A 24543-nucleotide genomic window follows, 5' to 3' on the forward strand; every position below is an offset into this window, starting at 1 on the left:
GCAGAAAAAAGGTTCAGCACAGCCAAGAAGGGCTGAAGGGCCTGTTTCTGTGCTGTAATGTTCTATGGTTCTATGGTTCTATATTGGACCACCGGAAAACGATGCTGGAGGGATAGTAATGTTGGACAGGGAAATGGCGGATGAACTGAGTAAGTATTTTGCATCAGTCTTCACTGTGGAAGACACCAGCAGTATGGTAAAAGTTCCAGGTGTCAGGGATCATGAAGATTGTGTGATGTTACCATGACTAGAGAGAAGGTTCTTGGGAAACTGAAAGGTCTGAAGGTAGATAAGTAACCTGGGATAGATGATATACACCCCAGAGTTCTGAAAGAGGTGGCTGAAGAGATTGTGGTGGCATTTATAATGATCTTTCAAGAATTACAAGATGCTGGAATGGTTCTGGAAGACTAAAAATTTGCAAATGCCACTCCACTCTTCAAGAAGGGAGAGAGGCAGAAGAAAAGAAACTATAGGCCAGTTAGACTGACCTCAGTGCCTGGGAAGATGTTGGAGCGAATTATAGAAGATGAGGTCTTAGCGTACTTGCCATAATCAGCATGGTTTCCTCAAGAGAAAATATTGCCTGATAAATCTGTTATAATTTTTTGAAGTAACAAGCAGGATGGACAAAGGAGAGTTGGTTGATGTGGTGTACTTGGATTTTCAGAAGGCCTTTGGCAAAGTGCCACACATGAGGCTGCTTAACAAGCTATGAGCCCATGGTATTACAGGAAAAATTCTAGCATGGATAAAGCAATGGGTGATTGGCAGGAGGCAAAGACTGGGAATAAAGGGATCCTTTTCTGGTTGGCTGCCGGTGACTAGTGTTGTTTCACAAAGGTCTGTGATGGGGACCGATTCTTTTTACGTTATATATCAATGATTTAGATGATGGAATTGATGGCTTTGTTGCAAAGTTTGCAGGCAATTTGAAGGTGGAGGGGTAGGAGGTTTTGAGGAAATAGGGAGGCTGCAGAAAGACTTTGACAGAATAGGAGAATGGGCAAAGAAATGGCAGATGGAATACAGTGTCAGAAAGTATAGTTCATGCACTTTGGTAGAAGAAATGAAAGGGTTGACTCTTTGCTATTGACTAACTGCCTCTGCTGCCTCGCAGTTTCTCTCCAGGCTGCATCTCCCTTCTACAACCACTGCCCCAATCACTCTGAATGAGATTTCTTTAGGTGGCTGCTTGATGGGTAGTATGGACTGAGAGGACCCCAGCACCTTTTTTTCTGTGACTTTTATTTGCCTCTACTCAAGTTCTGAAGTGTAGAAGATGCCTATGATCTGCTTATCTTAAAAATGTGTGATGGCCATTGGGCATCAGGTACCACAGGGTGCAGACATAGGACACCTCAGCTCACATTACAAGACACCCCTAAAAAGTTCCCATTCCCATAGTCACCTGTCACCTATTCCCCTAACCACTTCACCTAAAATGTGTGGCTACTGGGAGATCCTGCTTTCTCTGGTGGACAGAGCATAGGTGTGTAGGTGCAGAGTAAGCAGCATCTCCCAGTGGCCACACATTTTAATTCCATGTCCCATTCCCATTCTGATACGTCTATCCATGGCCTCCTCTACTGTCAAAATGAAGCCACACTCAGGTTGGAGGAACAACACCTTATATACCGGCTGGGTAGCCTCCAACCTGATGGCATGAACATTGATTTCTCTACCTTCCGTTAATGCCCCTCCTCCCTTTCTTACCCACTCTTTGTTTCTCTCTCTGCCCATCACTCTTTGCCTGTTCTCCATCTCCCTCTGGTGTTCCCCTCCCCCTTTCTTTCTCCCTAGGCCTCCCGTCCCATGATCCTTTCCCTTCTCCAGCTCTGTATCCCTTTTGCCAATCACCTTTCCAGCTCTTAGCTTCACCCCACCCCCTCCGGTCTTCTCCTATCATTTTGGATCTCCCTCTCCCCCTCCCACTTTCAAATCTCTTACTATCTTTCCTTTCAGTTAGTCCTGACAAAGGGTCTCGGCCCGAAACATCGACAGTGCTTCTCCCTATAGATGCTGCCTGGCCTGCTGTGTTCCACCAGCATTTTGTGTGTGTTGCTTGAATTTCCAGCATCTGCAGCTTTCCTAGTGTTTGCAAAGTTAACATGCAACTGTTTATGCCACTGTCTTTATAAGTTACTGTTGAATCTTTTTAACAACCCATTCAGACGACTGTCTGTTTCACCTCCTTGATTCCCCCCTTTATGAGATTGTTGATTTCTATAAACTCTCCCCCTCACTATTTCTGGTGAAAGGAGAGCAGACTCTAGTCTCTGTGTAAGTAGCATCCTGTGGCATTGATGCCATTCCCTCATTCAGTCAAGCGTCTTCTTCTTCTTCATCCGTGTGGTTCATTGCTCATTCCCTGTTGAAATCTCTAGCTGTAGACGGAAACTGCCAATGACGTGGCCTTCAATTCACAGTTGTTAGTAGCCCTCCATTTGCGGTCTGTATATTTTAAGTTGATGTTTGATTTTGTCTTGTACTAAGACTCATAAACATTCTGTTCTAATTCTAAACGTTTGTGAGACCATGGCCCTACTAATGTCCCCATGTGTGTTTTGCACAGGCCCAGGACCGGATCTGGATTGTCCATCAGACCGTGCATCACCTCCGCAGGATCTACAGTATGAACCTGAGCTCAGTCAGCTGGGTCCAGAGCTCAGTGGAACTCCTCCAGCTTCTCTTGGATCGGCAGCTCAGAGTGCTGGATGTCTGTGTCCGGAAACCAGGCCCAGAGTCCAGGCCAAGGAAGAATGCCGTAATTCTTAAATACTTTCAGAAATTGAGAGAGTTTCTGAAACAGAAGGTATATTGATATTAAAACATGTGCCTGCCAATACACTTATTTATCTACTTTATACTTGTTCATTATCTAATTTTTCACTATTGAGTACATTTGCCTTTTTTTCCTCCCTTTTAGGGATTCAGCAACTGTGCCTGGGAGACAACCCACACTGAGACCATGACGCATTTGAAACAGCTCCTTCTCATTATGGCAAAAATCAGCAGAGATCACTGAAGATTTTCCCGTGTCAATTTCATTAGGGACCAAGATTTATGACTATTTATTTAAAATAATTTTCAAGGAAAAGTATATCTGAACAGACTGAATTTACATTGAAAAATAAAGTAAACTAAATGCTAGAAATGTTAATGGAAAACCCAACTGGTGCAAATAATCAGTGCATGTGCAGAAGAAACCTGAGTGAATTCCTCAAGTCAATGCTCATAAATTTGAAACACTAACTGTTGTTCACTCCACTCAGCAGTTGTCTGAGCTGTGCATGTTTACAGTATTTTCTGTTTTTACTATTTATTATATAACTATATTAATCACACATTTTCATTTGGCAAGTGATGTGGAAGGAATAATGTCTGGGTCTTTCTCCATATCCAGTGTTGAATTAATTTATTGTATTATTAATTTATTAATTTATTTTTTGTAGTATTACTCAAGGATGACATGTGAATTTGCTGAATGATCCTATTCTTGTCCATTCATATCAAGACAGGCAGCTACTGTAATGCAATGATCCATTCCTGGAAAAGGTGCACAGTGGACAGCTTCTTACTCTATCTGCCATTCTGCATCTTATCTCTGTTATGGTTTACATCATTTTAGTTCCCTACCTAAAATTAATCCTGGGTGGAATTTTGTTTCTCATAACTTCATGCACATGAAAGTTTGCGATGTCTTCTGTCCAGCATCCTCTAGTGTTATCAGTTTAATCTGAGAGTTGTAGGTTTCAGCCCCTTTTCAAAGGTAAATTGTTTAAAGTTCCGTTCGTTTTCCCAAAAATTATTCCTCTAATTGTCATCTTTGCAATGGGAATATGCATTGGGAATGTTCTGACCTACACTCAGTGCACAGGTTGTGGTTTGCAAACCCATTCCTCTTGATTTCATCACTGACCTTCAGTGAGCATAATGTGATTGTTCTTCCAATGGTTAGAAGATAAAGTTAACTTAATTTATTTATACTGTATTTATTGTGATCATTTTTAAAAGTATGTACATGTAGCTGAAAAGTTTTAATTTATTATTATTGTGAGAATTGCAATGGATAATATATTTCTACATTTAATAAAAAAATCAGTGAAGATGTTACTACATGTTAATTATTCTGAATATTTCACATTTTTGGAATACAAATTTTGTGCACGCTGATCCTCCTCACAGAATATAACATTTCTTCTTCTCACACCTTGTTATAGGTAATTCCCCTGCTTTATTCTTTCCCCTGCAATGTCACACTCAGCATATGAGTACACTTCACAGTGATTCGACTTGATTTTTATCTTCCCTGTATGATACTTGGATTTAAGTTCTTGGTTTTCATCTTCAAATTCTCCCTTTGAATGAGGAAGTGTTGAATGCGAAGTGAGCGTGTTACACAGGCCCATTTTTTAAAAGCAGAAGCCACATGCAGTAGCACTGTCAGGGAGGATAACGTACGGCTCTTCTTGCTTATATCGGGCTTACTGTGACAGTGGAGGAGGCTGCAGTTAGGTCAGAATGGGACTGGGATTGAGAACTGACGTGCTTTTAGAATCCAGGATCATAAATTCTAAATTAAAGTTTATTGTCAGAAGCATCAGTGCCCAGGTTATAAATGCCATGAAAATTAGCTTTTTTTTTTGCAAGAACAGCACAGCATATTATAAACATTACAAACAGAAGTTAGCAAACATAATGTACAAAAAAAAGAAGTCCTGTGCAGTGAGTATATAGAGTTAGGAAAGAGGCTGAGGAGAAGGACCTCCAAGGTAGTGCAGGCAGGAATGAGACACAGGTCGATAATGTGGTTAAGAAGGCTTATGGGATACAGTACTTGTTTTTATTGGTCGTGACATTGAGTTCAAAGGTCAAGAGGTTATGTTGCAAATTTATAGATTCTTGTTAGGCCACCTCTGGAGTTTTGTTCTGGCCTACAAATTACAATGGAGGATAGAAAAAGCATGCCAAAAGGGCAATGTTACAACAGTCATGGGGACTTCAATATACAGGGAGTTTGGGAAAATCAGGTTGGTGTTAGATTACAGGAGGTAGAATTTCTCGAGTGCCTGGCCCTACGAGATGGCTTTTCTGAGCAGCTCGTGGTTGGGCTGACTAGTATCAGCTATTCTGGATAGGGTGAGTTGCAAAGGACCAGAATTGATTAGAGAGCTCGAGGTAAAAGAACCTATCAGGGAAAATGATCATAATATGATAAAATTCACCCTGAAATTTGAAAAGGAGAAGCTTCGGATGTATCAGCATTACAGTGGTGTATAGGGAATTACAGCGGCATGAGAGAGGAGTTGGCCAAAATCGATTGGAAAAGAGCTGGCAGGGATGACAGCAGAGCAGCAATGGTTGGAATTTCTGGAAGCAATCTGGAAGGCCCAGGATATTTACATCCCAAAGAGGAAGTAGTATTCTAAAGGAAAGATGACACAACTGTGGCAAAAAAGAGAAATCAAAGCCAACATAAAAGCTAAAAAGAGGTATATAATTGAACAAAGATTGGTGGGAAGTTAGAGGATTGGGAAGCTTTTAAAAAACTAACAGAAGGCAACTAAAAAAGTCATTAAGAAGGTAAAGATGGAATAAGAAATAAGCTAGCCAATAATATTAAAGAAGAGATCAAAAGTTTCTCCAGATATATAAAGTGCAATAAAGAGATACAGGAGAGTGGATGAAGGGAAGGCAGTGGATGTTGTCTACATGGACTTCAGTAAGGCCTTTGACAAGGTCCCACATGGGAGGTTAGTTAGGAAGATTCAGTCGCTAGGTATAGATGGTGAGGTAGTAAATTGGATTGGATGTTGGCTCAATGGGAGAAGTCAGAGAGTGGTAGTGGAGGACTGCTACTCTGAGTGGAGGCCTGTCACTAGTGGTGTGCCACAGGGATCAGTGCTGGGTCCATTGTTATTTGTCATCTATATCATTGATCTTGATGATAATGTGGTAAATTGGATCAGCAAATTTGCTGATGATACAAAGTTTGGAGGTGTATTGGACAGTGAGGAAGGTTTTCAAAGCTTGCAGAGGGATTTTGACCAGCTGAAAAAATGGGCTGAAAAATGGCAGATGGAGTTTAATGTGAGGTATTGCACTTTGGAAGGACAAACCAAGATAGAACATACAAGGTAAATGGTAGGACACTGCGGAGTGCAGTAGAACAGAGGAATCTGGGAATACAGATACATAATTCCCTTAAAGTGGCATCACAGATAGATAGGTTTGTAAAGAGATCTTTTGGTACATTGGCCTTTATAAGTCAAAGTATTGAGTATAAGAGTTAGAATGTTATGGTGAGGTTGCAAAAGACATTGGTGAGGCCAAATTTGGAGTATTGTGAGCAGTTTTGTTTACTTAATTACAGGAGTGATGTTAATAAGGTTGAAAGAGTGCAGAGAATGTTTACAAGGATGCTGCTGGGACTTGAGAAACTGAATTACAGAGGAAGGTTGAATAGGTCAGGACTTTATTCCCTGGAGCATAGAACAATGAGGGGAGATTTGATAGAGGTATATAAAATTATGATGGGCATAGACAGAATGAATGCAAGCAGGCTTTTTCCACTGAGGCCAGGGGAGAAAAAAACCAGAGGACGTGGGTTAAGGGTGAAGGGGGAAAAGTGTACAGGGAACATTGGGGGGGGGGGGGGAGCTTCTTCACACAGAGAGTGATGGGAATGTGGAATGAGCTGCCAGATGAAGTGGTAAATGCGGGCTCATTTAAGAAAAACTTGGACAGGTACATAGATAAGAGGTGTACGGAGGGATATGGTCCAGGTGCAGGTTAGTGGGACTAGGCAGAAAAAAGGTTCAGCACAGCCAAGAAGGGCTGAAGGGCCTGTTTCTGTGCTGTAATGTTCTATGGTTCTATGGTTCTATATTGGACCACCGGAAAACGATGCTGGAGGGATAGTAATGTTGGACAGGGAAATGGCGGATGAACTGAGTAAGTATTTTGCATCAGTCTTCACTGTGGAAGACACCAGCAGTATGGTAAAAGTTCCAGGTGTCAGGGATCATGAAGATTGTGTGATGTTACCATGACTAGAGAGAAGGTTCTTGGGAAACTGAAAGGTCTGAAGGTAGATAAGTAACCTGGGATAGATGATATACACCCCAGAGTTCTGAAAGAGGTGGCTGAAGAGATTGTGGTGGCATTTATAATGATCTTTCAAGAATTACAAGATGCTGGAATGGTTCTGGAAGACTAAAAATTTGCAAATGCCACTCCACTCTTCAAGAAGGGAGAGAGGCAGAAGAAAAGAAACTATAGGCCAGTTAGACTGACCTCAGTGCCTGGGAAGATGTTGGAGCGAATTATAGAAGATGAGGTCTTAGCGTACTTGCCATAATCAGCATGGTTTCCTCAAGAGAAAATATTGCCTGATAAATCTGTTATAATTTTTTGAAGTAACAAGCAGGATGGACAAAGGAGAGTTGGTTGATGTGGTGTACTTGGATTTTCAGAAGGCCTTTGGCAAAGTGCCACACATGAGGCTGCTTAACAAGCTATGAGCCCATGGTATTACAGGAAAAATTCTAGCATGGATAAAGCAATGGGTGATTGGCAGGAGGCAAAGACTGGGAATAAAGGGATCCTTTTCTGGTTGGCTGCCGGTGACTAGTGTTGTTTCACAAAGGTCTGTGATGGGGACCGATTCTTTTTACGTTATATATCAATGATTTAGATGATGGAATTGATGGCTTTGTTGCAAAGTTTGCAGGCAATTTGAAGGTGGAGGGGTAGGAGGTTTTGAGGAAATAGGGAGGCTGCAGAAAGACTTTGACAGAATAGGAGAATGGGCAAAGAAATGGCAGATGGAATACAGTGTCAGAAAGTATAGTTCATGCACTTTGGTAGAAGAAATGAAAGGGTTGACTCTTTGCTATTGACTAACTGCCTCTGCTGCCTCGCAGTTTCTCTCCAGGCTGCATCTCCCTTCTACAACCACTGCCCCAATCACTCTGAATGAGATTTCTTTAGGTGGCTGCTTGATGGGTGGTATGGACTGAGAGGACCCCAGCACCTTTTTTTCTGTGACTTTTATTTGCCTCTACTCAAGTTCTGAAGTGTAGAAGATGCCTATGATCTGCTTATCTTAAAAATGTGTGATGGCCATTGGGCATCAGGTACCACAGGGTGCAGACATAGGACACCTCAGCTCACATTACAAGACACCCCTAAAAAGTTCCCATTCCCATAGTCACCTGTCACCTATTCCCCTAACCACTTCACCTAAAATGTGTGGCTACTGGGAGATCCTGCTTTCTCTGGTGGACAGAGCATAGGTGTGTAGGTGCAGAGTAAGCAGCATCTCCCAGTGGCCACACATTTTAATTCCATGTCCCATTCCCATTCTGATACGTCTATCCATGGCCTCCTCTACTGTCAAAATGAAGCCACACTCAGGTTGGAGGAACAACACCTTATATACCGGCTGGGTAGCCTCCAACCTGATGGCATGAACATTGATTTCTCTACCTTCCGTTAATGCCCCTCCTCCCTTTCTTACCCACTCTTTGTTTCTCTCTCTGCCCATCACTCTTTGCCTGTTCTCCATCTCCCTCTGGTGTTCCCCTCCCCCTTTCTTTCTCCCTAGGCCTCCCGTCCCATGATCCTTTCCCTTCTCCAGCTCTGTATCCCTTTTGCCAATCACCTTTCCAGCTCTTAGCTTCACCCCACCCCCTCCGGTCTTCTCCTATCATTTTGGATCTCCCTCTCCCCCTCCCACTTTCAAATCTCTTACTATCTTTCCTTTCAGTTAGTCCTGACAAAGGGTCTCGGCCCGAAACATCGACAGTGCTTCTCCCTATAGATGCTGCCTGGCCTGCTGTGTTCCACCAGCATTTTGTGTGTGTTGCTTGAATTTCCAGCATCTGCAGCTTTCCTAGTGTTTGCAAAGTTAACATGCAACTGTTTATGCCACTGTCTTTATAAGTTACTGTTGAATCTTTTTAACAACCCATTCAGACGACTGTCTGTTTCACCTCCTTGATTCCCCCCTTTATGAGATTGTTGATTTCTATAAACTCTCCCCCTCACTATTTCTGGTGAAAGGAGAGCAGACTCTAGTCTCTGTGTAAGTAGCATCCTGTGGCATTGATGCCATTCCCTCATTCAGTCAAGCGTCTTCTTCTTCATCCGTGTGGTTCATTGCTCATTCCCTGTTGAAATCTCTAGCTGTAGACGGAAACTGCCATTGATGTGGCCTTCAATTCACAGTTGTTAGTAGCCCTCCATTTGCGGCCTGTATATTTTAAGTTGATGTTTGATTTTGTCTTGTACTAAGACTCATAAACATTCTGTTCTAATTCTAAACGTTTGTGAGACCACGGCCCTACTAATGTTCCCATGTATGTTTTGCACAGGCCCAGGACCGGATCTGGATTGTCCATCAGACCCTGCATCACCTCCGCAGGATTTACAGTATGAACCTGAGCTCAGTCAGCTGGGTCCAGAGCTCAGTGGAACTCCTCCAGCTTCTCTTGGATCGGCAGCTCAGAGTGCTGGATGTCTGTGTCCGGAAACCAGGCTCAGAGTCCAGGCCAAGGAAGAATTCCGCAATTCTTAAATACTTCCAGAAATTGAGAGAGTTTCTGAAACAGAAGGTATATTGATATTAAAACATGTGCCTGCCAATACACTTATTTATCTACTTTATACTTGTTCATTATCTAATTTTTCACTATTGAGTACATTTGCCTATTTGTCCTCCCTTTTAGGGATTCAGCAACTGTGCCTGGGAGATAACCCGCACTGAGACCATGACGAATTTGAAACAGCTCCTGCTCATTATGGCAAAAATCAGCAGAGATCACTGAAGATTTTCCAGAGTCAATTTCATAAGGGGCCAAGATTTATGACTATTTATTTAAAATAACTTTCAAGGAAAAGTATATCTGAACAGACTGATGTTACATTGAAAAATAAATTAAACTAAAAGCTAGAAATGTTAATGGAAAACCCAACTGGTGCAAATAATCAGTGCATGTGCAGAAGAAACCTGAGTGAATTCCTCGAGTCAATGCTCATAAACTTGAAACACTAACTGTTGTTCACTCCACTCAGCAGTTGTCTGAGCTGTGCATGTTTACAGTATTTTCTGTTTTTACTATTTATTATATAACTATATTAATCACACATTTTCATTTGGTAAGTGATGTGGAAGGAATAATGTCTGGGTCTTTCTCCATATCCAGTGTTGAATTAATTTATTGTATTATTAATTTATTAATTTATTTTTTGTAGTATTACTCAGTGATGACATGTGAATTTGCTGAATGATCCTATTCTTGTCCATTCATATCAAGACAGGCAGCTACTGTAATGCAATGATCCATTCCTGGAAAAGGTGCCCAGTGGACAGCTTCTTACTCTATCTGCCATTCTGCATCTTATCTCTGTTATGGTTGACATCATTTTAGTTCCCTACCTAAAATTAATCCTGGGTGGAATTTTGTTTCTCATAACTTCATGCACATGAAAGTTTGCGATGTCTTCTGTCCAGCATCCTCTAGTGTTATCAGTTTAATCTGAGAGTTGTAGGTTTCAGCCCCTTTTCAAAGGTAAATTGTTTAAAGTTCCGTTCGTTTTCCCAGAAATTATTCCTCTAATTGTCATTTTTGCAATGGGAATATGCATAGGGAATGTTCTGACCTACACTCAGTGCACAGGTTGTGGTTTGCAAAACCATTCCTCTTGATTTCATCACTGACCTTCAGTGAGCATAATGTGATTGTTCTTCCAATGGTTAGAAGATAAAGTTAACTTAATTTATTTATACTGTATTTATTGTGATCATTTTTAAAAGTATGTACATGTAGCTGAAAAGTTTTAATTTATTATTATTGTGAGAATTGCAATGGATAATATATTTCTACATTTAATAAAAAAAATCAGTGAAGATGTTACTACATGTTAATTATTCTGAATATTTCACATTTTTGGAATACAAATTTTGTGCACGCTGATCCTCCTCACAGAATATAACATTTCTTCTTCTCACACCTTGTTATAGGTACTTCCCCCGCTTTATTCTTTCCCCTGCAATGTCACACTCAGCATATGAGTACACTTCACAGTGATTTGACTTGATTTTTATCTTCCCTGTATGATACTTGGATTTAAGTTCTTGGTTTTCATCTTCATATTCTCCCTTTGAATGAGGAAGTGTTGAATCTGAAGTGAGCGTGTAACACAGGCCCATTTGTTAAAAGCAGAAGCCACATGCAGTAGCACTGTCAGGGAGGATAACGTATGGCTCTTCTTGCTTATATCGGGCTCACTGTGGCAGTGGAGGAGGCTGCAGTTAGGTCAGAATGGGACTGGGATTGAGAACTGACGTGCTTTTAGAATCCAGGATCATAAATTCTAAATTAAAGTTTATTGTCTGAAGCATCAGTGCCCAGGTTATAAATGCCATGAAAAATAGCTTTTTTTTTGCAAGAACAGCACAGCATCTTATAAACATTACAAACAGAAGTTAGCAAGCATAATTTACAAAAAAAAGTAGTCCTGTGCAGTGAGTATATAGAGTTAGGAAAGAGGCTGAGGAGAAGGACCTCCAAGGTAGTGCAGGCAGGAATGGGACACAGGTCGATAAGGTGGTTAAGAAGGCTTATGGGAATAAATATGTGAGGATGTTTCTTTGGAAAGGTAAGATGTCAAGAATATCATTGGAAAAATTGACATGGAAATTTGAGCTCAGAGGGTTACAACTTCCAAATTTTAATAATTATTATAAAGCAAATCAACTTAGATTTATTGCATCTTCTTTTGAGAAAGATAAACTGGCATGGATCAGAATAGAACGAGATAAAGTAGGAGAAAACATACCAGAAGACTTTATATATAACTGGGAATCTAAATGGATACGGGAAAAGAAAGAATCTCCTATATTAAAACATTTGATTGATTTATGGAATAAGATAAATGTTGACGATGAGACAAAGAATCCTTATTAACAAAGAGATCTTTAATTCAAAATAGACTTATTCCTTTTACAATGGATAATCAACTTTTATATAATTGGTTTCAACAAGGGATTAGATATATAGGAGACTGTTTTGAAGGAGGTATATTAATGTCATTCGATCAATTAAAGAATAAATATAAAGTATCAAACAACACTCTTTTTTGTTACTTTCAACTAAGGGCTTATTTAAGAGAAAAGTTAGGTCAAACAATGTTATTACCGAAACCCAATGAAATAGAAACTTTAATTCAAAAAGGAAAGACTAAAAAAATTATCTCTTGTATGTATAATTTGATTCAAAAATAGGCAATTAAACAAGGAGTCCATAAGTCAAGACAAAAATGGGAAAGTGATTTGAATATTAAAATTGAAGAAAAAAATTGGTTAAGAATATGTCTTGAGAGTATGACAAATACAATATATGTCCGATTAAGATTAGTGCAATACAATTTTTTACATCAACTATATATTACACCACAAAAAAGAAATAAATTAAACCCAAATTTATCTGATCAGTGTTTCCGATGTAACCAAGAAATTGGTACTTTTTTACATTCTACTTGGTCTTGTTCTAAAATTCAACCTTTTTGGACAAATTTAAGAGCTTTACTGGAACAAATTATTGGAATACAACTTCCACATAATCCAATACTACTTTTACTAGGTGATACTGAAGGGATAAAACCGATATCCAAATTGAATAAATATCAGAAAGAATTTATAAAAATTGCATTGGCAGTAGCCAAAAAAGCTATTGCAGTTACTTGGAAAACGGATACATATTTAAGTATAGATCGTTGGAAGAAAGAAATTTATGGCTGTATTCCACCTGAAAAAATTACTTATAATTTAAGAGATAAATATGAAACATTTTTGAAAATGTGGCGCCCTTATTTACAAAAGACAGGATTAAATATATAGGCGCTCCGAAGATGAAATAATTGGTTACTTGGGGAAAGAAATAAATATATATACTAAAGTTATTACGAACTCCGTGGAGCATGTGGAGATCTTCTAATATCCAGGCATTCCTTTTTTTTCTTTCTTTCTTTCTTTTTTCTTTCAGTGGGGATGTTAGGGGGGAGGGGTAAAGGGGAGGTGGGTGGGTAACACATATTTTCTTTATCGCATACTTTTATTCTGTAACTATTTGAAAACACAATAAAAAAGTTAAAAAAGAAGGCTTATGGGATACAGTACTTGTTTTTATTATTCGTGGCATTGAGTTCAAAGGTCAAGAGGTTATGTTGCAACTTTATAGACTCTTGTTAGACACTGGAATTAAGGAGATTGAGAGGGGATCTGATTGAAACATATAAGATTATTAAGGGATTGGACAAGATAGAGGCAGGAAATATGTTCCAGATGCTGGGAGAGTCCAGTACCAGAGGGCATGGTTTGAGAATAAGGGGTAGGTCATTTAGGACAGAGTTAAGGAAAAACTTCTTCTCCCAGTGAGTGTATTGCATACAGTTCTGGTCACCCCACAATAGGAAGGATGTTGAAGCTTTCGAGAGGGTGCAGAAGAGGTTTACCAGGATGTTGCCTGGTTTAGAGGGCATGTGCTATCATGAGAGGCTGAACAAACTTGGGTTGTTTACTTTGGAACAGCATAGGCTGGGAGGGAGAGCTGATAGGGGATTATATTCTTTACTCAGAGAGTGGTAGCTGTGTGGAATGAGCTTCCAGTAGAAGTTGTAGAGGCAGGTTCGGTATTGTCATTTAAAGTAAAATTGGATAGGTATATGGACAGGAAAGGAATGGAGATTTATGGGCTGAGTACAGGCCAGTGGGACTGGGTGAAGAGTAAGCGTTCGGCACAGACTAGAAGGGCCGAGGTGGCTTGTTTCCGTGCTGTAATTGTTATATGGTTATATGATGATGAAATGCATAGGTAGAGTAGACAGGGAGTATCTTTTTTCTCCCAGGGTAGAAATATCTAATACCAGAGGGCATGCATTGAAGGTGGGTCGGGGTAGGTTCAAAGGGGAACCGAGAGGTAAGTTTTTTTTTACTTTGGAAGTGGTAGATGCCTGGAATGTGCTGCCTCTATGGTAATAGAGGCTTTTAAAGAGACGTTTAGATAAGCACATGGACGTGGATATGAGGAAGATGGAGGTAGGAGGGATTCGTTTTTAATTTATTTTTCAGCTGCCTCGATACAACATTGTGGGCCGAAGGGCCTGTTCCTGTGCTGTACTGTTCTATGTTCTGTAAATTTACAGTAACATAAATTATACACAAGTTACGAAATAAGGAAAGTAGACATAACTACACAAGTAAGTTGTGCAAGTTAAATCGAGGTCGTGTTAGGGTATTTCAGGTCGGTACAGGACCCCGAGACAGTGGGGAAGAAGCTGCTGAAGAGCTTTGAGATGTGAGTCTTCTGGCTCCTCTAGTTTCTGCCTCGTGGGAACGTTTATAATGGATGTTGCTTTCCTGGGGCACTGTCTCTTGCCGATGTCATTTATGGTGTGGAGAGTGACGAAACTGGGCGAGCGTACTACACTCTGCAGACTCTTGAATTCCTGTGCATTGAGTTTCCACAGTTTCTGCAGAAGTTTGGCAGAGTATTCGATGACATTTTGAATCACCTTCAACTAAGAAAATAGGGATGCTGGTCTGGTGCGTGTTCTTCATTGTTGCATCCCGCAGTGGTCGAGTGTGTTGAGTCCTTGGATGTTACCGGTGCATGCTGGCAGTAGTTCGGTAGAGGCTCCTTCAAGCTAAACTGGTTGAAGTGCCCTTCGATACTGAGGAAGGCATTGGGGAGGCCAGTTAATCACGGAGCTCAATCCCTCCGGTGTTAATTTGACATCTGCCTGGGGTGGGAATATATACTTCAACCAGTGTAATATCAGAGAACTCCCGCGCTAGATAGTGACGAAAACCATACGAATGAGATAGAACCCCCTGTTCCGAGGACTCCAGCACTTAATCAGGAAGTAGATGTCCTCGCTTCTGAGGTTTTATTGCCGATTCATTCCTGTTGATTAACACGCCCACTTTCGGAAGTGACGAACCGTCACCTTTACCCTGGGACACTTTAGTTTCGGGTGAATTTGCCGCGCAGCTGCAAGCTGAGCTGGAGACTAACCCGCAGAGAGAGCAGGCATCGGAATCGCCGTCCGATCCGGAGACGAAAGAAACGCCGAAGTGTCTTCTGTAAAGAACCCAGACACCAGACCATCTTCATAGCGAGCACAGTCGCCACCAGAAGGACGTGTCCCGGGCGCTCTGCACTGACCACCCTGCGATATGGCACCACTGCAGTTGGATGTAACAGAGAAGATCAGCGCTGAAAGATGCAGTGTTACGGTAACCCTGATAAAATGCAGCCCCGACGGATGCACCGACACAGTCACGTCCTCACCCCACCACGTCCCTTGCCAAACTCGACCCACCCTCCACAACACCTTGGACCCCCCGAACTGAACGATCGCACCAAGAGCCTGAGCGCTGCTGCTCTCTCCGGTGGCGGATTTTCCCGTCGCTGCAGCTGGACTCTCTCGCTTTCAGATTCCTTACTTCAGAGCGGAGACCGCTCTCTCCCGACGCGTTCCCAAATATCCCGCAGTCATTTCACTTTTCGAATGTCACCCGTTTTCGGATTTTAAGATATAAAATCCGGCAGCATGGCAGAGAGAGCTCACAACACGATCCCCAGACACGGGTCTCGGCAGCACCGGCGTCCGCTCCCGGATCACAAGCCGTGGCATTTCCATATCGAGAGTTCCATTCGGCGAACAAGACCCGTTTTCGGAGCTGATTCTGGTCTCAGATCGGTGCTTTATTCAGTGTTGGGTGGAGATGGCATTGGGCCGTGTTTGGAGAGTTTGCAGTGTGTGGCTGTTGTTGACCGTGACCCTGACCCTGGGCTGTGAGAGGTTACAGTTACTGCGAGTTCTCAACACAGAGACTCTGGGCGAACTGAAAGAAATGGTGAGTTGAACCCGCTCCCAGAGACCGGTCCTGACAGTCCCCGGGCTGTTTGCTGTTACCGATCAGGTGATTTCAAAGAGTCTGTTCTCCGGTGTTTCTGTGTGTGGAGATTGTCAGTAACGTTGATATCTTCTGTCTCAGGGTGGCCGCCTCCCTCGACAGTGTGTGACTGAGAGGCTGTCGTTGAAAACCAAGCCCTTGGAGCTGGTGAAACTTTCAGCGGAGGTTCATGTGAGTAAACACTGCATTTTACTTTAATGTCATTAATTCGAGACACTATGTTACGTAATGCGAAGGATCGGATCCGAACTTTATCCAAATAATTTGACTATATCAGAATATGAATTCTTTCTCTCCATGTCACTCTCATTTTCTGACTCTGTCACTCTGAGTTTCAGGACCCCATTCACACGGAATAGATGTCATTTCAATTATCACACTGCTCCCCCCTCTCTCTCTGTCCCACTCACGGGTAATTCACTCTCTGTACCCAATTCCCTCTCATCATTTCACATGCATCTGTCACAAATAAACGCGTCCACCTTTATCACCTTCTGCTACTTTTTCCTCTCCCTCCCTGTGTGTTCCTCTCTCTACCCCACACCCCTGTAACATTGCGAGTTCTGTTGATCACAGGAAATACTTGCATCCTCTCAGATCATCACACTACCCGCGTGCTTCATTGGTGATAGAACCACCTACTTCACTTTAAATGACTTGCGCTGAAGAATTGTGAGGTTTCTCGTTAAATTATTTTACATTATAGCTGGCCCATCGGTATCAAGGAGATAAAAGCTGAGAGGAGACCGGACAGTGATGTGCCATATCACGTGGTTCTATGATTGTAGACATCTATAAACTTTCCACATGGAATAGACTTTTATGACCAATGTTATAGATTGAATGCAAAACTTTGGAGTACAGGATAGCAGGAAAAAATCCACAATTCATAGATGGAATTTGGAACAAACATCTTAAGACAGAAACTCTCGCAATATCTGTTCGAAGTTCAAGTAAAGTTATTATCAAAATAGATATATTTCACGATTTACAATCCTGAGATTTGTTTACCTGCTGGCATAGTCAGTAAATACTCAGAAAGAGGTGGCATAGGGTCAGAAGGTGTTGCATCATTGTGGATAGAGCTGTGGATCTGCAAGGGTAAAAAGTCCCTGATGGGAGTTGTATACAGACCCCCAAACAGCAGTACGGTTCTAGCCTACAAATTACAATGGAGGATAGAAAATGCATGCCAAAAGGGCAATGTTACAACAGTCATGGGGGTCTTCAATATACAGGTGGTTTGGGAAAATCAGGTTGGTGTTAGATTACAGGAGGTAGAATTTCTCGAGTGCCTGGCCCTACGAGATGGCTTTTCAGAGCAGCTCGTGGTTGGGCTGACTAGTATCAGCTATTCTGTATAGGGTGAGTTGCAAAGGACCAGAATTGATTAGAGAGCTCGAGGTAAAAGAACCTATCTGGGAAAATGATCATAATATGATAAAATTCACCCTGAAATTTGAAAAGGAGAAGCTTCGGATGTATCAGCATTACAGTGGCATGAGAGAGGAGTTGGCCAAAATCGATTGGAAAAGAACTGGCAGGGATGACAGCAGAGCAGCAATGGTTGGAATTTCTGGAAGCAATCTGGAAGGCCCAGGATATATACATCCCAAAGAGGAAGTAGTATTCTAAAGGAAAGATGACACAACTGTGGCGAAAAAGAGAAATCAATGCCAACATAAAAGCCAAAAAGAGGGCATATAATTGAACAAAGATTGGTGGGAAGTTAGAGGATTGGGAAGCTTTTAAAAAACTAACAGAAGGAAACTAAAAAAGTCATTAAGAAGGTAAAGATGGAATAAGAAATAAGCTAGCCCATAATATTAAAGAAGAGATCAAAAGTTTCTCCAGATATATAAAGTGCAATAAAGAGAGACAGGAGAGTGGATGAAGGGAAGGCAGTGGATGTTGTCTACATGGACTTCAGTAAGGCCTTTGACAAGGTCCCGCAAGGGAGGTTAGTTAGGAAGATTCAGTCGCTAGGTATACATGGTGAGGTAGTAAATTGGATTGGACGTTGGCTCAATGGGAGAAGTCAGAGAGTGGTAGTAGAGGATTGCTACTCTACTAGTGGAGGCCTGTCACTAGTGGTGTGCCACAGGGATCAGTGCTGGGTCCATTGTTATTTGTCATCTATATCATTGATCTGGATGATAATGTGGTAAATTGGATCAGCAAATTTGCTGATGATACAAAGATTGGAGGTGTATTGGACAGTGAGGAAGGTTTTCAAAGCTTGCAGAGGGATTTTGACCAGCTGAAAAAATGGGCTGAAAAATGGCAGATGGAGTTTACTGTGAGGTATTGCACTTTGGAAGGACAAACCAAGATAGAACATACAAGGTAAATGGTAGGACACTGCGGAGTGCAGTAGAACAGAGGGATCTGGGAATACAGATACATAATTCCCTTAAAGTGGCATCACCGGTAGATAGGGTCGTAAAGAGAGCTTTTGGTACATTGGTCTTTATAAGTCAAAGTATTGAGTATAAGAGTTGGAATGTTATGGTGTGGTTGCAAAAGACATTGGTGAGGCCAAATTTGGAGTATTGTGAGCAGTTTTGGTTACTTAATAACAGGAGTGATGTTAATAAGGTTGAAAGAGTGCAGAGAAGGTTTACAAGGATGCTGCTGGGACTTGAGAAACTGAATTACAGAGGAAGGTTGAATAGGTCAGGACTTTATTCCCTGGAGCATAGAAGAATGAGGGGAGATTTGATAGAGGTATATAAAATTATGATGGGCATAGATAGAATGAATGCAAGCAGGCTTTTTCCACTGAGGGCAGGGGAGAAAAAAACCAGAGGACTTGTGTTAAGTGTGAAGGGGGAAAAGTGTACAGGGAACATTGGGGGGGGGGGGAGCTTCTTCACACAGAGAGTGATGGGAGTGTGGAATGAGCTGCCAGATGAAGTGGTAAATGCGGGCTCATTTAAGAAAAACTTGGACAGGTACATAGATGAGAGGTGTACGGAGGGATATGGTCTAGGTGCAGGTTAGTGGGACTAGGCAGAAAAAAGGTTCAGCACAGCCAAGAAGGGCTGAAGGGCCTGTTTCTGTGCTGTAATGTTCTATGGTTCTATGGTTCTATATTGGACCACCGGAAAACGATGCTGGAGGGATAGTAATGTCGGACAGGGAAATGGCGGATGAACTGAGTAAGTATTTTGCATCAGTCTTCACTGTGGAAGACACCAGCAGTATGGTAAAATTTCCAGGTGTCAGGGATCATGAAGATTGTGTGATGTTACCATGACTAGAGAGAAGGTTCTTGGGAAACTGAAAGGTCTGAAGGTAGATAAGTAACCTGGGATAGATGATATACACCCCAGAGTTCTGAAAGAGGTGGCTGAAGAGATTGTGGTGGCATTTGTAATGATCTTTCAAGAATCACAAGATGCTGGAATGGTTCTGGAAGACTAAAAATTTGCAAATGCCACTCCACTCTTCAAGAAGGGAGAGAGGCAGAAGAAAAGAAACTATAGGCCAGTCAGACTGCCCTCAGTGCCTGGGAAGATGTTGGAGCGAATTATAGAAGATGAGTTCTTAGCGTACTTGCCATAATCAGCATGGTTTCCTCAAGAGAAAATATTGCCTGATAAATCTGTTATAATTTTTTGAAGTAACAAGCAGGATGGACAAAGGAGAGTTGGTTGATGTGGTGTACTTGGATTTTCAGAAGGCCTTTGGCAAAGTGCCACACATGAGGCTGCTTAACCAGCTATGAGCCCATGGTATTACAGGAAAAATTCTAGCATGGATAAAGCAATGGGTGATTGGCAGGAGGCAAAGACTGGGAATAAAGGGATCCTTTTCTGGTTGGCTGCCGGTGACTAGTGGTGTTCCACAAAGGTCTGTGTTGGGGACCGATTCTTTTTACGTTATATATCAATGATTTAGATGATGGAATTGATGGCTTTGTTACAGAGTTTGCAGGCAATTTGAAGGTGGAGGGGTAGGAAGTTTTGAGGAAATAGGGAGGCTGCAGAAAGACTTTGACAGATTAGGAGAATGGGCAAAGGAATGGTAGATGGAATACAGTCTCAGAGAGTATAGTTCATGCACTTTGGTAGAAGAAATGAAAGGGTTGACTCTTTGCTATTGACTAACTGCCTCTGCTGCCTCGCAGTTTCTCTCCAGGCTGCATCTCCCTTCTACAACCACTGCCCCAATCACTCTGAATGAGATTTCTTTAGGTGGCTGCTTGATGGGTGGTATGGACTGAGAGGACCCCAGCACCTTTTTTTCTGTGACTTTTATTTGCCTCTACTCAAGTTCTGAAGTGTAGAAGATGCCTATGATCTGCTTATCTTAAAAATGTGTGATGGCCATTGGGCATCAGGTACCACAGGGTGCAGACATAGGACACCTCAGCTCACATTACAAGACACCCCTAAAAAGTTCCCATTCCCATAGTCACCTGTCATCTATTCCCCTAACCACTTCACCTAAAATGTGTGGCTACTGGGAGATCCTGCTTTCTCTGGTGGACAGAGCATAGGTGTGTAGGTGCAGAGTAAGCAGCGTCTCCCAGTGGCCACACATTTTAATTCCATGTCCCATTCCCATTCTGATACGTCTATCCATGGCCTCCGCTACTGTCAAAATGAAGCCACACTCAGGTTGGAGGAACAACACCTTATATACCAGCTGGGTAGCCTCCAACCTGATGGCATGAACATTGATTTCTCTACCTTCCGTTAATACCCCTCCTCCCTTTCTTACCCACTCTTTGTTTCTCTCTCTGCCCATCACTCTTTGCCTGTTCTCCATCTCCCTCTTGTATTCCCCTCCCCCTTTCTTTCTCCCTAGGCCTCCCGCCCGATGATCCTTTCCCTTCTCCAGCTCTGTATCCCTTTTGCCAATCACCTTTCCAGCTCTTAGCTTCACCCCACCCCCTCCGGTCTTCTCCTATCATTTTGGATCTACCCCTCCCCCTCCCACTTTGAAATCTCTTACTATCTTTCCTTTGAGTTAGTCCTGATGAAGGGTCTCGGCCCGAAACGTCGACAGTGCTTCTCCCTATAGATACTGCCTGGCCTGCTGTGTTCCACCAGCATTTTGTGTGTGTTGCTTGAATTTCCAGCATCTGCAGCTTTCCTAGTGTTTGCAAAGTTAACATGCAACTGTTTATGCCACTGTCTTTATAAGTTACTGTTTAATCTTTTTAACAACCCATTCAGACGACTGTCTGTTTCACCTCCTTGATTCCCCCCTTTATGAGATTGTTGATTTCTATAAACTCTCCCCCTCACTATTTCTGGTGAAAGGAGAGCAGACTCTAGTCTCTGTGTAAGTAGCATCCTGTGGCATTGATGCCATTCCCTCATTCAGTCAAGCGTCTTCTTCTTCATCCGTGTGGTTCATTGCTCTTTCCCTGTTGAAATCTCTAGCTGTAGACGGAAACTGCCAATGATGTGGCCTTCAATTCACAGTTGTTAGTAGCCCTCCATTTGCGGTCTGTATATTTTAAGTTGATGTTTGATTTTGTCTTGTACTAAAACTCATAAACATTCTGTTCTAATTCTAAACGTTTGTGAGACCACGGCCCTACTTATGTCCCCATGTGTGTTTTGCACAGGCCCAGGACCGGATCTGGATTGTCCATCAGACCCTGCATCACCTCCGCAGGATCTACAGTATGAATCTGAGCTCAGTCAGCTGGGTCCAGAGCTCAGTGGAACTCCTCCAGCTTCTCTTGGATCGGCAGCTCAGAGTGCTGGATGTCTGTGTCCGGAAACCAGGCTCAGAGTCCAGGCCAAGGAAGAATTCCGCAATTCTTAAATACTTCCAGAAATTGAGAGAGTTTCTGAAACAGAAGGTATATTGATATTAAAACATGTGCCTGCCAATACACTTATTTATCTACTTTATACTTGTTCATTATCTAATTTTTCACTATTGAGTACATTTGCCTTTTTGTCCTCCCTTTTAGGGATTCAGCAACTGTGCCTGGGAGACAACCCGCACTGAGACCATGACGAATTTGAAACAGCTCCTTCTCATTATGGCAAAAATCAGCAGAGATCACTGAAGATTTTCCAGAGTCAATTTCATAAGGGACCAAGATTTATGACTATTTATTTAAAATAACTTTCAAGGAAAAGTATATCTGAACAGACTGATGTTACATTGAAAAATAAATTAAACTAAATGCTTGAAATGTTAATGGAAAACCCAGCTGGTGCAAATAATCAGTGCATGTGCAGAAGAAACCTGAGTGAATTCCTCGAGTCAATGCTCATAAACTTGAAACACTAACTGTTGTTCACTCCACTCAGCAGTTGTCTGAGCTGTGCATGTTTACAGTATTTTCTGTTTTTACTATTTATTATATAACTATATTAATCACACATTTTCATTTGGCAAGTGATGTGGAAGGAATAATGTCTGGGTCTTTCTCCATATCCAGTGTTGAATTAATTTATTGTATTATTAATTTATTTTTTGTAGTGTTACTCAGTGATGACATGTGAATTTGCTGAATGATCCTATTCTTGTCCATTCATATCAAGACAGGCAGCTACTGTAATGCAATGATCCATTCCTGGAAAAGGTGCACAGTGGACAGCTTCTTACTCTATCTGCCATTCTGCATCTTATCTCTGTTATGGTTTACATCATTTTAGTTCCCTACGTAAAATTAATCCTGGGTGGAATTTTGTTTCTCATAACTTCATGCACATGAAAGTTTGCGATGTCTTCTGTCCAGCATCCTCTACTGTTATGAGTTTAATCTGAGAGTTGTAGGTTTCAGCCCCTTTTCAAAGGTAAATTGTTTAAAGTTCCGTTCGTTTTCCCAAAAATTATTCCTCTGATTGTCATTTTTGCAATGGGAATATGCATTGGGAATGTTCTGACCTTCACTCAGTGCACAGGTTGTGGTTTGCAAAACCATTCCTCTTGATTTCATCACTGACCTTCAGTGAGCATAATGTGATTGTTCTTCCAATAGTTAGAAGATAAAGTTAACTTAATTTATTTATACTGTATTTATTGTGATCATTTTTAAAAGTATGTACATGTAGCTGAAAAGTTTTAATTTATTATTATTGTGAGAATTGCAATGGATAATATATTTCTACATTTAATAAAAAAAATCAGTGAAGATGTTACTACATGTTAATTATTCTGAATATTTCACATTTTTGGAATACAAATTTTGTGCACGCTGATCCTCCTCACAGAATATAACATTTCTTCTTCTCACACCTTGTTATAGGTACTTCCCCCGCTTTATTCTTTCCCCTGCAATGTCACACTCAGCATATGAGTACACTTCACAGTGATTTGACTTGATTTTTATCTTCCCTGTATGATACTTGGATTTAAGTTCTTGGTTTTCATCTTCATATTCTCCCTTTGAATGAGGAAGTGTTGAATCTGAAGTGAGCGTGTAACACAGGCCCATTTGTTAAAAGCAGAAGCCACATGCAGTAGCACTGTCAGGGAGGATAACGTACGGCTCTTCTTGCTTATATCGGGCTCACTGTGGCAGTGGAGGAGGCTGCAGTTAGGTCAGAATGGGACTGGGATTGAGAACTGACATGCTTTTAGAATCCAGGATCATAAATTCTAAATTAAAGTTTATTGTCTGAAGCATCAGTGCCCAGGTTATAAATGCCAAGAAAAATAGCTTTTTTTTTGCAAGAACAGCACAGCATCTTATAAACATTACAAACAGAAGTTAGCAAACATAATTTACAAAAAAAAGTAGTCCTGTGCAGTGAGTATATAGAGTTAGGAAAGAGGCTGAGGAGAAGGACCTCCAAGGTAGTGCAGGCAGGAATGGGACACAGGTCGATAAGGTGGTTAAGAAGGCTTATGGGAATAAATATGTGAGGATGTTTCTTTGGAAAGGTAAGATGTCAAGAATATCATTGGAAAAATTGACATGGAAATTTGAGCTCAGAGGGTTACAACTTCCAAATTTTAAGAATTATTATAAAGCAAATCAACTTAGATTTATTGCATCTTCTTTTGAGAAAGATAAACTGGCATGGATCAGAATAGAACGAGATAAAGTAGGAGAAAACATACCAGAAGACTTTATATATAACTGGGAATCTAAATGGATACGGGAAAAGAAAGAATCTCCTATATTAAAACATTTGATTGATTTATGGAATAAGATAAATGTTGACGATGAGACAAAGAATCCTTATTAGCAAAGAGATCTTTAATTCAAAATAGACTTATTCCTTTTACAATGGATAATCAACTTTTATATAATTGGTTTCAACAAGGGATTAGATATATAGGAGACTGTTTTGAAGGAGGTATATTAATGTCATTCGATCAATTAAAGAATAAATATAAAGTATCAAACAACACTCTTTTTTGTTACTTTCAACTAAGGGCTTATTTAAGAGAAAAGTTAGGTCAAACAATGTTATTACCGAAACCCAATGAAATAGAACCTTTAATTCAAAAAGGAAAGACTAAAAAAATTATCTCTTGTATGTATAATTTGATTCAAAAACAGGCAATTAAACAAGGAGTCCATAAGTCAAGACAAAAATGGGAAAGTGATTTGAATATTAAAATTGAAG

At 41.1% G+C, this 24543-nt stretch overlaps 1 protein-coding gene across 1 annotated transcript; it reads left to right on the plus strand.

Annotated features, from left to right (window-relative positions):
- The first annotated feature begins 15209 nt into the window (after positions 1–15209).
- LOC140727350 (interferon alpha-17-like) lies at positions 15210–22050 on the plus strand. The gene is made up of 4 exons (XM_073044624.1): positions 15210–15304; positions 16070–16159; positions 21573–21812; positions 21927–22050. Exons 1-4 carry the CDS (start codon positions 15245–15247, stop codon positions 22023–22025), a joined length of 489 nt encoding a protein of 162 aa, XP_072900725.1. The 5' UTR covers positions 15210–15244; the 3' UTR covers positions 22026–22050.
- The last annotated feature ends 2493 nt before the right edge of the window (positions 22051–24543 follow it).

The sequence above is a fragment of the Hemitrygon akajei genome, chromosome 5 (assembly GCF_048418815.1).
Source record: "Hemitrygon akajei chromosome 5, sHemAka1.3, whole genome shotgun sequence".
Classification (NCBI taxonomy): domain Eukaryota; kingdom Metazoa; phylum Chordata; class Chondrichthyes; order Myliobatiformes; family Dasyatidae; genus Hemitrygon; species Hemitrygon akajei.